Below are 17,986 nucleotides of genomic sequence, written 5' to 3'. Positions count from 1 at the left end.
CTTTTAGGTCAATCAAAATTTATTATGCAGGACATGCGCAGTGCTTCATACGCCTCTCCTTTACAACCTAATGCCAGCCTGAATACATCCGTCCTCTCACACCATACGCCAGCATCTCATGAACCGTCCATCTCTCACTCACCACAGTTGTCCTCCGCTATGCGTAATTCCCAACTACGCAACACATCTTTTACCTCACCTCTTCAGCAACATCTCTCTCCCATGTCTCATGCCTCTCCACCTCATCAGACTGTCAAAGTTAATGCTCCACAACTCTCAGGGTTTCAGACCACACAAATGCAAGAATCTATGTTTAAACTCAGACATGACTCCTTGACAATGCTCCCAAACCCTGTCGAGGCCAAGTTTACTACTATTGCTGGAGGTGATGGTGTTGATGGAGCAAAGCAGTCCCGCCCTCTGCTCTCAAATGCACTGCGGAATCCGACCGTACACCAGGCTTCCTACCAACTACCTGATGGAACTATTGTCAACAGGAGTGAACCCGTTGAATCTTTTTCCGGAGCATCTCTTTCCTCCCCGATGCTGTCCTCTGCCTTACTGAATTCCCGTTTGCAGAAAGGCACATATCAGTTACCTAACAAAACTCCATTGTGCAGTTCAGAACCCTCATCTGCTACCAGCCTTGCGTCACCTATGCTTTCTTCTGCATTATTGAATCCCAAAATTAGCAAAGCCACCTACAAACTGCCCGATGGCTCCTCAGTTCCAAGAAGTCAACCATCATCTGAGACGATCACAACATCCCCTTCTGTGCTCTCCTCTGCTCTTCTAAATAATCATGTCCAAAAGGCCTCTTATAAACTACCAACCCGTTCAATTCAAGTTCACTCAAAGGAAGAGACGCAGAATTTCAAAAGTGCAACCCTAACGCTACCTAGTGCACAGTCTCAGCTTCCAGAAGGGTCATCACTTCCACTGAATCAACCTCAAGCTGCAACACCATTGTCCTCAGGGCCCATCCTCTCTGGTGCCTTGTTGAACACCAATATCCGTGGGGCGTCTTACAGACTCCCAAACCAATCACTACTAAGGCAGGTTGGTCCCGCGGTGGCTCCATCTGTTGACCTATCTAGTGCTCTTCGTAACCAGAACTTCAGTCGTTCCAGTTACCATTTACCATCTAGTGCTTTGATGACCCACCAGCAGTCCCCCTCGACACTTCAAACAGTTAACCTGTCCGGTGCTTTGTCAAAAAACCCAAACATTCGTGAGGCAAATTTACGTCTACCCAATGCCAACATCTTGCCTAGACGAGGTGCCCCACGTGGCCCAGAGCCCCGATCTTTAAACCTCTCTGGTGCCCTACAGAACCCACTCCTCCAGAGGGCTTCTTACAGCCTACCCTCTACATGTGCTGTGGTATCACCCCAGGTCCAAGATGCTGACCCTGAACAACACTGGGCTTGTGACCCTGGAGTTGAAACCTTAGCTCCGCAGCATGATATGGATGTGTGGGCATCAGAGAAGGTCTTGCCTCATGGGACGGTACACAACCTCAACAAATGGTCCATGTATAGAGATGAGAAGCTAATGGACCACCATGACTTGATGGATCAGCAAAAGATGGTGCCTGACCCAGTAGTGTGTAATGTCAGCAGGGAGGGGGAACCTCGGGGTCCCTGGTTTGACAAGGTGAATGTTCCTAAATTACATGACAGCGCATATACTCTAAATATTTCAATCATGTACTGTATCTTAAAGGTCTTGAACCTGAAACAAATGTTGAGGTTATTACATACTTTGTATTTCAGATGTACTCCATCAGATGTCTGCCCATGGTGGCTAACCGGGAGCAACGTGAGGAAGACGGAGTGGAGGACATGACACAACTTGAGTAATGATGGCACACACACATCCACCAATGACTAGACAAAGCAGACTACACTTAGCCTGACTGAGCACAAAAAAATGAGAAAAATGTGTTATTTGACAAAATATGTCGTTTTGCGTCTGCTTTCGTCAGGGAAATGCACGAAGGGGCTGTTCTTCAGAACCTGAGGAAAAGGTTTCAACGAGAGTTTATTTATGTAAGTGTCATTCTTATCTGAAATTGCATGTTCAAAAATATGATTTATTTTCTTTGTTCTGTACCTTTTAGACATACATAGGTAGTATTCTGGTTTCTGTGAACCCTTATAAAATGTATAACATCTATGGGACGGACATGGTGCTGAAGTACAAGGGCTGCGCCTTGGGCGAGAATCCCCCGTAAGTCATTATCATATTTACCTTTTATTATACTGTATTCAAGATTATTTAATGTCACTCTTTTTTACTCAGACATTTGTTTGCCATTGCAAACGCTGCTTATTCCAAAATGATGGATGCCAATCACTACCAGGTCATAATAATCAGGTAGGAGGCTGACTTATCTACACACACTTGACCAGTGGTCACTTCACATTAGAGGCAAGGGGAGGGCCTTTCCACCACAGATTACTCTGATTTCACATTTTATATGATTGTGTAGGAGTACTTAATGTAGTATCAGCTTTATTGTGCAAGACTTAAACCGTTCCAACCCAATAAAACACATTTGGGATGACCGAACCTAGCTCATTTAAGATGGACTGATGCAAAGTGGAAAAGTGTTCTGTGGTCTGACGAGTCCGCATTCCAAATTGTTTTTGGAAACTGTGGACATCGTGTCCTCCGGAACAAAGAGGAAAAGAACCATCCGGATTGTTTTAGGCGCAAAGTGTAAAAGCCAGCATCTGTATTAGTGGCCAAGGCATGGGTAACTTACACATCTGTGAAGGCACCATTAATGCTGAAAGGTACATACAGCTTTTGGAGCAACATATGTTGCCATCCAAGCAATGTTTTCATGGACGCCCCTGCTTATTTCAGCAAGACAATGCCAAGCCACGTGTTACATCAACGTGGCTTCATAGTAAAAGAGTGCGGGTACTACACTAGCCTGCCTGTAGTCCAGACCTGTCTCCCATTGAAAATGTGTGGTGCAATATGAAGCCTAAAATAGCAGAAGGGAGACCCCCGGACTGTCAAACAACTTAAGCTGTACATCAAGCAAGAATGGGAGAGAATTCCACTTCAAAAATGTGTCTCCTCAGTTCCCAAACCTTTACTGAGTGTTGTTAAAAGGAAAGGCCATGTAACACAGTGGTAAAAATGCCCCTGTGACAACTTTTTTGCAATTTGTTGCTGCCATTAAATTCTAAGTTCATGATTATTTGCAAAAAAAAATGAAGTTTCTAAGTGTGAGCATGAAATATCTTGTCTTTGCAGTCTATTCAATCGAACATAGGTTGAAAAGGATTAGCAAATCATTGTATTCTGTTTTTATTTACCATTTACACAACATGACAACTTCACTACTTTTGGGTTTTGTACAAAGAAAATGAAATGCTAGACCCTGGGTGCTAAATGTAATAAAATACTTAAACAGTATAAAAACAACAATGAGACATTAAATAGCTAAATAGACATAAATAGGGAATATACAGAGTAGGCGTGGAAGATAAAAATAACCGGTGGGTAATCACATGGAGGTAAACATATTGTAGACGTTGATGTAAACATACAAACATATTGCACGGGAGTGAGCATGGATGTAAACATAATTGAATATTGCACTCTCCTCTGTTATTGCTCAGCAGTATTAGCGGTGGTGATATTTATTTTTTGTTTATAACTTAACAACATTCTGTGCACTTATGGCCCTGGGGTAGAAGCAGCCGTCCATACCCTGTGTACAAAGAGTAGGTTATACATAGCATAGGTTCATAGGAATTCATTATAAATATAATTGAATAGATATAAAACTAGAAAATATTGTGATCCTGTAGTGCAAATAGAATATGAAAACATTGACAGCAATCCAAAACAAATAAAAGTTCAGCATAGTGTAAAATTTGAAGCATAGTAGAATATTATGAGGCACAATGCAAATCACAATTCTCCAAACAATACTAACCAAACACTTGTGAAAAGATCCGGAAAGAGAATCCATGATGCAATCCTACCTTACCCTACTAAATTAGCAGTTCAATTCATGTTTTCTGTACATGTTCAAAAATACTGTACAATCATTCAGGATATTCACATGAATACATGTCTATGTAGGGTTGTAACGATACCAGTACCAAAATGTATTTCAATACATCTCGAAATAGAGGGGACCACAGAAAAATGGCATTATTGTCTTTATTTGAACAAAAAATCTTAGGATACATGAAACATATGTTTATTATTGCAATTTAGTTCTTAAATAAAATAGTGAACATACTAGACAACTTGTCTTTTAGTAGTAAGTAAACAAACAAAGACTCCTAATTAGTCTGCTGACATATGCAGTAACATATTGTGTCATTTATACACCTATTATTTTGTCAACATTATGAGGGACAAACTGTAAAAATGTGTTATTAATCAACTTGTTCATTTACTTTTAATATCTGCTTACTTTTTCTATTAACATGTTCTATCTACACTTCTGTTAAAATGTAATAATCACTTATTCTTCTCTTCTTTGACACTTGACATTAGTTTTGGATGATACCACACATTTAGGTATGGATCCGATACCAAGTAGTTACAGGATTATACATTGGTCATATTCAAAGTCCTCATGTGGCCAGGGACATATTTCTTGACTTTATAAACATAATATGAATTTTAAAAAAAGGAAATTTTGTGATGCTAAAAAATATCAATGTAATCATAGTAGTATCGACCAGATACGCTCCTGTACTTGGTATCATTACAGTGGATGTCAGGTGTAGATCCACCCATGGCGTTTGTTTACATTGTGAAGCCAGTGAGCTACGGTGTGTAGTGAAGCATGTTTAGCTATTCCTCGTCCTGCAGTGATAATGATACTTGTAAGAAACTTACTTTGTCGCCATGGAGGCGATGATTAGTGATTTAGAAGTAGCTAAAACACTGCCAACTGTGGATGGACGTTAGCCGCTAACTAGCTAGCCATGTTATAACTTCACCTTTATCTTTACTTTTTACGCCAAAATGCGTCCGTTCTCCCTTTTCTGTCTACACACTGTGTCTGCTTGTAAGTACTCTGTGTGCGTGCGCTGCCGAACATGCTCCTCTGCTCTTAAAACCAGCAATGTCACAATGTGACGACAATGCGCCGATACTTTTTAGAGGTGGTATTGTACCGAATATGATTCATTAGTATTGCGGTACTATACTAGTACCGGTATACCGTACAACCCTTTCTTTTTCTTTCTTTCTTTAGTTTATTTGGAACATGAACACACTTACATCTTAATACGTCACACAATTTCATATCATTTCATTTTACATCATGCCCGAAAAGGAGTAGGAAGAAGCAAAGCTTATTTAATCCTACCCCTTTCCCACTTCAAAGCGTTTACAATGATATAGAATCATTTACTGACCTTTTTATATAATAAAATAACATCTATGAATTAGTATATACACAACAGTTTTATAATATGTAATTAATTAATTCAGTCATTATTAACATACTGAGATGAAGAATATCTTATTTTTAATAAGGTTAGAAGTATTTCTTATAATTCTTCTTCTTTGTACTTTGTAAGCACTATTATTTTGAACAACCTCTTAAACTGGATCACATCAGTACAATTTTTAACTTCTTTACTTAATCCATTCCATCATTTGATTCCACATACTGATATGCTAAAAGTTTGAAGGGTTGTACGTGCATATAAATGTTTTAAATTATTTTTTCCTCTAAGGTTATATTTCTCCTCTTTAGTTGAGAAGAATTGTTGTACATTCTTTGGTAGCAGGTTATATATTGCTTATATCTATCCTACCCTTTATCTAGATGTATCAAACAAAAACTACACAACAATATGAGAACATCCCCAATTCTTCTCAATGCTGTGCTGTGAAAACGATGTATTTAATTTCCCATTGCAATAACACAGTAATTGTCATATATTCCTATGAAACGTCTCAAACTTTCAAAATTGCATGAGTTTTGAACACCGAATTCATGCTCAATGGTGTATTATAATGTATGTAATGTTTACTCTTTTTCAGTGGGGAGAGCGGTTCCGGGAAAACAGAGGCCACCAAACTAGTTCTTCACTACCTGGTAGCTTTACATCAAACATGCAATCTTTCCCAACAGGTAAGCAACACACTATGACACACAGGTAAGCAACACACTATGACACACATGCTGAAGTTCACCATGACTAACTCCCTTTGTTTGTTCCTGGCCTCCCGCGGGTGCAGATTGAGGTAGTGCACTTCCTTTGCTGTTTACATCATCAAACTCATCTTTACCTTTACAGTAGCAGTCAGTGTGTTTTGCTGTGGTGTGGCATCATGCATCTACACACATATATCATTGTGTGAATGCTCCAAAGCAACCTATTCAGGAATCGCGGGCTTTCCCTTGACAAATTCCAAAAACTTCCAGATTTGCATTTTTTCTTGGACCTTTTTCCCATTCAAAATGAATTGGCCATTTTTCAAATTTCCACATTTTCAACATATTCCAACATTGTGGAAATTCAAACTTCCTCTTTTCCAACTTAAAAAAAATTCCAGGATTTTCCAGAATTCCACATTTTTCAACGCATTTCAACCGTTCCATCTTCAAAACATTCCTCTTAATCAGGACCGCTCTACCTTCCACATTTTTCACCCTATTCAAACCGTTCCAACTTCAAACTGTTCAGCCTATTCGGGAATGGCGGGATTTCCCTTGACGAATTCCCAAAATTCCCAGATTTCCCAGAATTCCAGGTTTTCTGGGACATTTTTCCCATTCAAAATGAATTGGCTATTTTTCAAACTTCCACCATTTCCACATTTTTCAACCTATTCAAACCATTCCACCTTCAACACATTTCCCCATCCTGGAAATTCCAACTACTCTTCTTCCAACTTCAAAAAATTCCAGGATTTTCAAGAATTCCTGTTTTTCCTAAGCCTTATTCCCACCCTTTTTTCTGGTGACTACTCCTCCCACATTTTTCAATCTATTCAAACCATTCCACCTTCAACACATTTCCCCATCCTGGAAATTCAAACTACTCTTTTTCCAACTTCAAAAAATTCCAGGATTTTCAAGAATTCCTGTTTTTCCAAAGCCCTATTTCCACTCTTTTTTTTCTGGCGACTACTCCTTCCACATTTTTCAACCTATCCAAACCATTCCACCTTCAACACATTTCACCATCCTGGAAATTCAAACTTCCTCTTTTTCCAAGTTCAAAAAAGTTTCAGGATTTTCTAGAATTCCTGTTTTTCCAAAGCCCTATTTCCACCCTTTTTTCTGGTGACTACTCCTTCCACATTTTTCAACGCATTTCAACCGTTCCACCGTCAAAACATTCCTCTTAATCAGAACAAAAAACAAAGTTGTTTTTTTAACCTAAAAAATTCCCCGGTTTTCCCGAAATTCCTGGAATTCTGTAATTCCATTTTTCAATTCAACATGTTACTACTTCAACATTTCTCGACCGATTTGAACAATTCCAACACCAACCATTTCAACTCATTCAGACCATTCAAAAATTATTTTCTTACCGTTTTCAAAAAAAAATCCCGCTTTTCCCGAAATTCACACATTTTTGGGAAATTCACAAATCAATGCAACACTCTTCAAAGTTCCACAACTCTCACATTTTTCATTTGATTCAAACTGTTCCAACTTCTAAATATTCAACTTGTTTGGGAATTGTGTGCTCTACTTCAAGAATTCTAAAAAAGTTCCAGGATTTCCCATAATTCCTTTTTTTTTTCATGTTCCCCATTCAAAAAGGAATTGTCCATTTTTCAAACTTCCACAATCCCCACAATTTTCAATCTATTCAACACATTCCACTCATCCTGGACATTCAAACTAACACTTTCCCAAGTTCCAAACCAAATTCCGGTTTTCCTGGAAATTCTTACTCCTCAACATTCAAACTATTCTTACATTCATACTACATTCTGTCAGCATTTCACTTCAGCTTCAGTATTGGAGCATTCACACACAATTCCTTTAGGAATTGCCTCATCTAGTCTACATTTAAAACTCTTCCTTGTGGTCGTGATAATTTATATTGGATATGTTTTGCTGTAAATTTTGCTCGACGGTCACTTTTATAACCCGTTTTTTGAGGTTTTTCTGTAAGAGGTTCAATTCGTTCCCAGATTGTAACTGAAACCATGCCCCCCTCCAAAAGTATCATCATTTATCTTTTAAAATTGCACACTGTTGGATTATACATCTTTAATTTGCCACCGCTATTTTTTTCCAAACACGGTTAAAAATAAACTTCATAAACATTGTATACAGTCGTGGTCAAAAGTTTACATAGACTTGTAAAGAACATCATGTCATGGCTGTCTTGAGTTTCCAATCATTTCTACAACTCTTATTTATTTGTGATGTAGTGATTGGAGCACATACTTGTTGCTCACAAAAAACATTCATGAAGTTTGCTTCTTTTATGAATTTATTATGGCTCTACTGAAAATGTGAGGGTCAAAAGTATACATACAGCAATGTTAATATTTGCTTACATGTCCCTTGGCAAGTTTACCTGCAATAAGGCGCTTTTGGTAGCCATCCACAAGCTTCTGCTGGAATTTTTGACCACTCCTCTTGACAAAATCGGTGCAGTTCAGCTAAATGTGTTGGTTTTTCTGACATGGACTTGTTTCTTCAGCATTGTCCACACATTTAAGTCAGGACTTTGGGAAGGCCATTCTAAAACCTTCATTTCGGCCTGATTTTAGCCATTCCTTTACCACTTTTTACGTGTGTTTGGGGTCATTGTCCTGTTGGAACACCCAACTGCGCCCAAGACCCAACCTCCGGGCTGATGATTTTAGCTTGTCCTGAAGAATTTGGAGGTAATACTCCTTTTTCATTGTCCCATTTACTCTCTGTAAAGCAGCAGTTCCATTGGCAGCAAAACAGGCCCAGAGCATAATACTACCACCACCCTGCTTGACTGTAGGTGTGGTGTTCCTGGGATTAAAGACCTCACCTTTTCTCCTCCAAACATATTGCTGGGTATTGTGGCCAAACAGCTCCATTTTTGTTTCATCTGACATCTCATGGACAAAGATAAGACCTTCTGGAGGAAAGTTCTGTGGTCAGTATGTGCTCCAATCACTCTATCACAAAAAAATTAGAGTTGTAGAAATGATTGGAAACTCAAGACAGCCATGACATGATGTTCTTTAAAAGTGTATGTACACTTTTGACCACGACTGTATAGACCAGGGGTGCACATTAGGTCGATGGCGAGCTAGCGGTTGATGGTGGAGGGTGTGTCAGTCGATGGCGGAGGGTGTGTCAGTCCATCGCCAGCCAGGTATAAAAAAAATAATAGACCTAAAAATGAGTGATCGTCAATTTTCACCAAGACGTGACTTTGGTCACTTGATTGACATTCACGACACCCGAGGGTCTTGTGAGATGACGCTGGCTACTGCCAGATCATTATTAAGAAAAAATGACCGACAGGAAGGCCAGAAACACTTTTTATTTCAACAAACTCTCGCGCCATACATGCCGTCAAAAACCTAAAGACCGACCGCACAGTTCCTGTCTTCACAATAAAAGCGCTGCTCCATCCTGCCGGCGCTAACAAAATAAGTGTCTCAGAAAGCTCGCACGTTACGGAGTTTGCCGCCAATATGTTTCTTGTAAAGTGTATAAAAAGGAGTATGGAAGCTGGACAAACATTAAGCAACCACTTTCATGTGGTATTGGACAGAAAGGAGGACTTTTTTTTCTCCTCCATTTGAAAATGTGGAGGTTATCATCACTACTGTCTGATTCCTATCAATGTGGGCTCTGTACCGAGGATGTCGTTGTGGCTTGTGCAGCCCTTTGAGACACTGTGATTTAGGGCTATATAAATAAACATTGATTGATTGATTGATGATTGATTGAAGTCATCACAATCACACCAACTTATATTCTTGTTTTGATAGGAATGTTAAACATGCTTGTATTATCATTAAACACCTTTAACTTGTTAACCTCTCTTTCATAAATAAATCAATATAAATTATATATATGAATGATCCCCTCCACTTGGTACATAGAAAAGTAGCTGGCCTGCAGAAGAAGTGTGGGCACCCCTGTCATATATATATAGTCACCCGGTCACAACATTAGGTACACCGGCTCATTGGCCACATAAAGACCATGTGTGTCCCTGCATGTCGCATGTCTGTGTGTTGTTATGGCTGAGAGCTTCACTTCATGTCCAAATAAGTACATCCACCTTGCTGACATGTCACAATGTAGCTAGACTGCAAAACCCGGTGAGCCGAGGCATCCAAAATGCATGAAGCTCATGATATTTGACATACACTATATTGCCTAAAGTATTTGGCCAGCCATCCAAATGATGAGAACCAGGTGTCCTAATCACTTGGCCTGGCCACAGGTGTATCAAATCAAGCACTTAGGCATGGAGACTGTTTCTACAAACATTTGTGAAAGAATGGGCCGCTCTCAGTGATTTCCAGCATGGAACAAATCCAGTCCTGAAATTTCCTCGCTCCTAAATATTCCGAAGTCAACTTTATTATTAGAAAAGTGAAGAGTTTGGGAACAACAGCAACTCAGCCACCAAGTGGTAGGCCATGTAAACTGACAGAGAGGTCAGCATAGTGCAAAGACTTTCTGCACAGTCAGTTGCTACAGAGCTCCAAACTTCATGTGACCTTCCAATTAGCCCACGTACAGTACGCAGAGAGCTTCATGGACTGGGTTTCCATGGCCGAGCAGCTGCATCTAAGCCATACATCACCAAGTCCAATGCAAAGCGTGGTATGCGGTGGTGTAAAGCACGTCGCCACTGGACTCTAGAGCAGTGGAGACGCCTTCTCTGGACTGATGAGTCACACTTTTCCATCTGGCAATCTGATGGACCAGTCTGGGTTTGGAGGTTGCCAGGAGAACGCTACATTTCGGACTGCATTGTGCCGAGTGTGAAATTTGGTGGAGGAGGAATTATGGTGTTTGGTTGTTTTCAGGAGTTGGGCTTGGCCCCTTAGTTCCAGTAAAAGGAACTTTGAATGCTCCAGGATACCAAAATATTTTGGACAATTCCATGCTCCCAACCTTGTGGGAACAGTTTGGAGCGGGCCCCTTCCTCTTCCAACATGACTGTGCACCAGTGCACAAAGCAAGGTCCATGACAGAGTCTGGTGTGGATGAACTTGACTGGCCTGCACAGAGTCCTGACCTGAACCCGATAGAACACCTTTGGGATGAATTAGAACGGAGACTGAGAGCCAGGCCTTCTCAGTGTGTGACCTCACCAATGCGCTTTTGGAAGAATGGTGGAAAATTCCTAATAAACACACTCGGCAACCTTGTGGACAGCCTTCCCAGAAGAGTTGAAGCTGTAATAGCTGCAAAATGTGGACCCACATCATATTGAACCCTATGGGTTAGGAATGGGATGGCACTTCAAGTTCCTATGTGAGTCAAGGCAGGTGGCCAAATACTTTTGGCAACATAGTGTAGTTTAACACAACATTTATAAGTCAAGAACAATGAAATGGGTCCTCTCTGAAAAAGTGGCTTAGTTCAAATGCTGCATTTTCCTTGTCTTTGTCACCAATGGCTTGATGTGTTGTGTGTTTAATGGCCACTAGATACTTGAGGCCGCTCCTCTGCTGGAATCTTTTGGAAATGCCAAAACTGTACGTAACGATAATTCCAGCCGCTTCGGGAAATACATGGAAGTCTTTGTGGAGGAGTGAGTATGACGCTTACTGCAAAAGTCTTGTAGCAACTTGGAGCTCACGTCCTCTCCTCTGCCTAGTGGTGGGATCCATGGTGCCATAACTTCTCAGTATCTTCTGGAAAAGTCTCGCATTGTCTTTCAGGTGACGCAATCATGACCATGTCCTTTTAGATCAGGGGTCACCAACACGGTGCCCGCGGGCACCAGGTAGCCCGTAAGGACCAGATGAGTAGCCCGCTGGCCTGTTCTAAAAATAGCTCAAATAGCAGCACTTAGCAGTGAGCTGCCTCTATTTTTTAAATTTTATTTATTTACTAGCAAGCTGGTCTCGCTTTGCCTGACATTTTTAATTCTAAGAGAGACAAAACTCAAATAGAATTTGAAAATCCAAGAAAATATTTTAAAGACTTGGTCTTCACTTGTTTAAATAAATTCATTATTTTTTTTACTTTGCTTCTTATAACTTTCAGAAAGACAATTTTAGAGAAAAAATACAACCTTAAAAATTATTTTAGGATTTTTAAACACATATACCTTTTTACCTTTTAAATTCCTTCCTCTTCTTTCCTGACAATTTAAATCAATGTTCAAGTAAATTTATTGTTTTTATTGTAAAGAATAATAAATACATTTTAATTAAATTTTTCATTTTAGCTTCTGTTTTTTCGACGAAGAATATTTGTGAAATATTTCTTCAAACTTATTATGATTAAATTTCAAAAAAAATTATTCTGGCAAATCTAGAAAATCTGTAGAATCAAATTTAAATCTTATTTCAAAGTCTTTTGAATTTCTTTTAAATGTTTTGTTCTGGAAAATTTAGAAGAAATAATGATTTGTCTTTGTTAGAAATATATAGCTTGGTCCAATTTGTTATATATTCTAACAAAGTGTAGATTGGATTTTAACCTATTTAAAATATGTCATCAAATTCTAAAATTAATCTTAATCAGGAAAAATTACTAATGATGTTCCATAAATAATTTTTTTAATTTTTTCAAAAAGATCTGAATTAGCTAGTTTTTCTCTTCTTTTTTTCGGTTGAATTTTGAATTTTAAAGAGTCGAAATTGAAGATAAACTATGTTTCAAAATTTAATTATAATTTTTTTCGTGTTTTCTCCTCTTTTAAACCGTTCAATTAAGTGTAAATATCATTAATTATTAATAATAACATAGAGTTAAAGGTAAATCGAGCAAATTGGCTATTTCTGGCAATTTATTTAAGTGTGTATCAAACTGGTAGCCCTTCGCATTAATCACTACCCAAGAAGTAGCTCTTGGTTTCGAAAAGGTTGGTGACCCCTGTTTTAGACCCTGTTGAAGAAGTTCATTTTTTCCCTTTCAGGCCAAAGATGAGAGGAACTATCATATATTCTACGAGATGCTAGCAGGTCTGCCATCACAGCAGAAGCAGACCTTCTACCTCCAGGAGGCTGAGACTTACTATTACCTCAACCAGGTGGACGGCAACATCGAGAGCCCTTTTTCGGACTATGTCAATCATTACCTGCTTGCTCTTTCCTTGCTGACGCCGTAGGGAGGGGATTGTAGGATAACAGGAAAGGACGATGCTGAGGACTTCCAGCGTTTGCTTGCCGCCATGGAGATCCTTCACTTCAGCCCGGACGACCAGTCGGCCATCTTAAGAGTTCTGTCTTCCATATTGCACCTGGGCAATGTCTACTTCCAGAAGTATCAGGTAGGGCTTCCATGGACATGATTATCATGTGACCAGGCCAGGCTTTTTCTGTCCTGAAACATTTGGTTGAATATTACTCATGTGACAGACATGCTGCTGTGCAACAGCGCTTTACTTTTTCCACATTAGTGAAGTGAAATGAATTATATTTATATAGTGTTTTTCTCTAGTGACTCAAAGCACTTTTACATGGGGTGTAACGTACCTCGGTTTAGAGGTCACGGTTCGGTTCATTTTCGGTACAGTAAGAAAACAACAAAATATACATTTTTGGGTTATTTATTTACCAAATGTGTAAACAATGGCTTTATCCTTTTAATATTGGGAACACTATAATAATTCTGCCCACGTTAATCAACATTAAACTGCCTCAAGTTGTTGCTCAGATTAAGTAAAAGGACAAAACTTTTCTTCTACATAAAAAAAGTGCAACATTAAACAGTTTCAAGTCAACTCATCATGCTTGATTTATTACAGCATTTGGGAAGCTTGTAGTTGATTTTTATTATGTAAATGTTATATTTTTATCAACATGTGATAGCAGGGACCCTGCCATTCAAAACTAGGCTGCTGCATTACTAATGATTAATGTAACTATAGCTGAAAAAATAGTACAATAGCAATAGGAGACTATTCATCCCTGAACACCATGGAGTTCATGTAGGCTTAATGATGCACTTACATTATTCAGGCATGTGATTTTTCCGTCTAAAGTCGGAATTCCGTCTTTTTTAATCTCGGGAAGAAAAAAAAAATTATCTCCCGTTTTTCCGTTTTTTTTTCCGACCCTAAATCAAGATTCGAGACGTAGTTTATATTACGCCGTAGTTGATTGGTCGATATGTTCCTTGTGACCAATCAGGACATCTGTTATGAATGATGACGTTAATAACGTCATCATTCATAATGGTTATTAGCGCCATTTTCCATATGTAAACGATGTCGGTTCTCGAGAGAAAGGACGCTTTACGAGTAAAATAAATTGATAAACATGTCAAAAATAAGTTTCGATGGGACTGGATGGAAAGGGAAATCACTGATACTGTTGGGAAGAAGGAAGTTACCACTTTGTTCTGTGATTTTATTCGGAAAATCGATGGTCCCGGAAAGGTTTTGTGCACTCGGTGTCATGATAATATTGACTATGGATCACAAGGTTTCAAGGCTTTGGAAGTACATGCGAAACGCCAAAAACATATGAAACAACTTGAAGCAAGGAAAACAAACTTTTCACTAGCTGGTACTTTTGGATGTCAACCGAAAGTGAGCAAACCTTACGGACTTCATCTTTTGTTTACATCGACAACTGCCGTAGACATCGAGAGGAAAGATCCACCCACTTCACTTGCAGACAGGGTTGTTAATGAGGTAAGCTAAAAAATATTTGCTTGCGAAATACGCATGTTTGTTTTAAATATTAACCAATTATTGCTTTGCGAAATATAAATGGGTTTTTCTAAAAATAAAAAGCCACGTGAAAATATATTATGAAATTACACAAATTCAAAGAGTCGCATTATTGATTCCAGTTAACAATTTATTTGAAATAAATTTGCATATAATACTATTTTGTAATATGAAGTTCTTATGTAGTCTGTTGAAACTATTGTCAGTGGTGTAACAATCTTGAAGGTAAATATTTTCACACTTGTTTCATGCAATATGTCAGTGTCCTCACATTATTATTATTTCCTATTTTCAAATATGAGTAAACAATACTAAACATGTTTAATTATTTTCATAAATGTATATCCTATTTTGGCGAAAAGAATTAAATGTTTACATTACATGAACTGAAGTAATGTGGTAATACTGTAAATAAACTGTAGATAATAACACTGATCAATGTGACACCTGTGGATGTGAAATGAACACAAGATGTAAATATTAATGACAATACTGTTGGGACGGAACCATACACAGTGATTCAGTAGGATAATTGGGTTATGTATGTTGTATTAATGATGTTTTCATGTCTTTAAACACTAAAATATTTTCTTCAAATGGTGCTGTCTTTGTTAATTTTAGCATGTTAAATTGGTGAAAAACCAGGACCTGGCTGGGGGCCTTCGTCCCCCAGACCCCCGGAAGTTTTTTCAGTCTTTTTCATTGTGGTCAAATCACATGCCTGCATTTGGGAAGCCTGTAGTTGATTTATTATGTAAATGTTATATTTTTATCAACATGTGATAGCAGGGACCCTGCCATTCAAAACTAGGCTGCTCCATTACTAATGATTAATGTAACTATAGCTGAAAAAATGGTACAATAGCAATAGGGGAGACTATTCATCCCTGAACACCATGGAGTTCATGTAGGCTTAATGATGCACTTACATTATTATATCAACTATCTGAGACAGAAACTCTTCATTTAACATAATGTCCTTTTTTGCTGCTTCAACACAGCTCAATCAACACAGAAAAAGGTAAAGTGAAATAACAGACAGACAGGGCTTTGCTGTCCGTAACACACACACACACACCGCAAAATGAGCTAACGTTACGCTAAAAGCGAATTAGCCTTCACCTCAAGCCAGGACTGCGAGCGAGCTGAACTGCCGTTTATATTTCTAGAAGGTCAACGGGCTCATAGTGATGTTACTAGTAGTTGACTGGGAGGTGTTTATTATCATTTGGGGAGAGTCCGCTGCCTGATGCTTACCTGCTAAACGCGAAGCACTGACTACATGCGCTCTGAATACGCACTGCTGATTGGCTGTTACCGCTCTGTTTGTAACCAATCAGATGGTTGTGTGGGTGGGACAATGCTGGGTGCTGTGTAGAGCAGTGGTTCTCAAATGGGGGTACGCGTAACCCTGGGGGTACTTGAAGGTATGCCAAGGGGTACGTGAGATTTTTTGAAAATATTCTAAAAATAGCAACAATTCAAAAATCCTTTATAAATATATTTATTGAATACTACTTCAACAAAATATGAATGTAAGTTCATAAACTGAACATCAAATCAAGTAGGCTATTCCATTCATTACAATGCAACAATGCAATATTCAGTGTTGACAGCTAGATTTTTTGTGGACATGTTCCATAAATATTGATGTTAAAGATTTCTTTTTTTGTGAAGAAATGTTTAGAATTAAGGTCATGAATCCAGATGGATCTCTATTACAATCCCCAAAGAGGGCACTTTAAGTTGATGATTACTTCTATGTGTAGAAATATTTATTTATAATTGAATCACTTGTTTATTTTTCAACAAGGTTTTAGTTATTTTTATATCTTTTTTTCCAAATAGTTCAAGAAAGACCACATTAAATGAGCAATATTTTGCACTGTTATACAATTTAATAAATCAGAAACTGATGACATAGTACTGTATTTTACTTCTTTATCTCTTTTTTTCAACCAAAAATGCTCTGCTCTGATTAGGGGGTACTTGAATTAATAAAATGTTCACAGGGGGTACATCACTGAAAAAAGGTTGAGAACCACTGGTGTAGAGGACTGACAGAGACAGAGGCAGAAGGAAGCGGAGGCGGCTACTTAATATGTTCGTGTGGAAACTCGTTCGGTACACCTCCGAACCGAACCGAAACCCCCGTACCGAAACGGTTCAACACAAATACACGTACCGTTACACCCCTACTTCTACATAGTGAAACCCAATATCTAAGTTACATTTAAACCAGTGTGGGTGGCACTGGGAGCAGGTGGGTAAAGTGTCTTGCCCAAGGACACAACGGCAGTGACTAGGATGGCGGAAGCGGGGATCGAACCTGGAACCCTCAAGTTGCTGGCACGACCACTCTACCAACCGAGCTTTAGTTATGTTACAGCCGTATTTGAAATGGAATAAATTCATGTTTGTCCTCAAAATTCTACACACAATTCCCCATAAGGACAATGTAAAAACTTTTTTTTTTGTTTAGCTTTTTGAAATCTATTAAAAGTTAAAAAAAAAAACCGTGTACATAAGTATTCACAGCCTTTGCGCAAAACTTGGAGGCAAGGACAGCATCAAGTCTTTCCGAATACGATGACGCAAGCTTGACACACCTATCTTTACTACTACTACTTTACTACTCAGTGGCCTAGCGGTTAGAGTGTCCGCCCTGAGATGGGTAGGTTGTGAGTTCAAACCCCGGCCGAGTCATACCAAAGACTATAAAAATGGGAGCCATTACCTCCCTGCTTGGCATTCAGCATCAAGGGGTGGAATTGGGGGTTAAATCACCAAAAATGACTCCCGGGCGCGGCCACCGCTGCTGCTCACTGCTCCCCTCACCTCCCAGGGGGTGAACAAGGGTGATGGGTCAAATGCAGAGGACAAATTTCACCACACCTGGTGTGTGTGTGACAATCATTGGTACTTTAACTTTAACTTAACTTAACTTTAGGCAGTTTCGCCCATTCTTCTTTCCAGCACCTCTCAAGCTCCATCAGGTTGGATTGGAAGCAAATTGAAATTATTTGAAAAAGTAAGCAGAAGCTAGTTTCAGATCTCTCCAGAGATGTCCAATCGGATTTAAGTCTAGTCTCTGGCTGGGCCACTCGGTCCGAGAGTTTTTCAGTTGCATTTTGGCAAACTTTGACAAAGGACTGGCT

The 17,986-nt window shown here is 39.0% G+C and overlaps 1 protein-coding gene across 4 annotated transcripts in view; it reads left to right on the top strand.

Moving 5' to 3' along the window:
• The window catches only part of myo15aa (myosin XVAa), a 126,790-nt gene that overhangs the window by 19,273 nt on the left and 89,531 nt on the right, over positions 1 to 17,986 (top strand). For 2 of the 4 annotated variants that reach the window (XM_062049880.1, XM_062049882.1), the window contains 10 exons: positions 1,396 to 1,656; positions 1,776 to 1,858; positions 1,988 to 2,051; positions 2,123 to 2,232; positions 2,305 to 2,379; positions 6,040 to 6,130; positions 11,629 to 11,732; positions 11,799 to 11,862; positions 13,068 to 13,181; positions 13,260 to 13,421. In XM_062049880.1, coding sequence (XP_061905864.1) covers positions 1,468 to 1,656; positions 1,776 to 1,858; positions 1,988 to 2,051; positions 2,123 to 2,232; positions 2,305 to 2,379; positions 6,040 to 6,130; positions 11,629 to 11,732; positions 11,799 to 11,862; positions 13,068 to 13,181; positions 13,260 to 13,421 — 1,056 coding nt within the window. In that variant the 5' untranslated portion in view covers positions 1,396 to 1,467. The remainder of the gene's footprint in view (positions 1 to 1,395; positions 1,657 to 1,775; positions 1,859 to 1,987; positions 2,052 to 2,122; positions 2,233 to 2,304; positions 2,380 to 6,039; positions 6,131 to 11,628; positions 11,733 to 11,798; positions 11,863 to 13,067; positions 13,182 to 13,259; positions 13,422 to 17,986) is intronic. The other 2 variants (XM_062049883.1, XM_062049884.1) reach the window with 1 other exon arrangement.

This window comes from Entelurus aequoreus, linkage group LG06, assembly GCF_033978785.1.
Source record: "Entelurus aequoreus isolate RoL-2023_Sb linkage group LG06, RoL_Eaeq_v1.1, whole genome shotgun sequence".
Lineage (NCBI taxonomy): Eukaryota > Metazoa > Chordata > Actinopteri > Syngnathiformes > Syngnathidae > Entelurus > Entelurus aequoreus.
The sequence above is the reverse complement of the archived record's forward strand: the minus strand, read 5'-3'. Positions and strand labels throughout refer to the sequence as shown.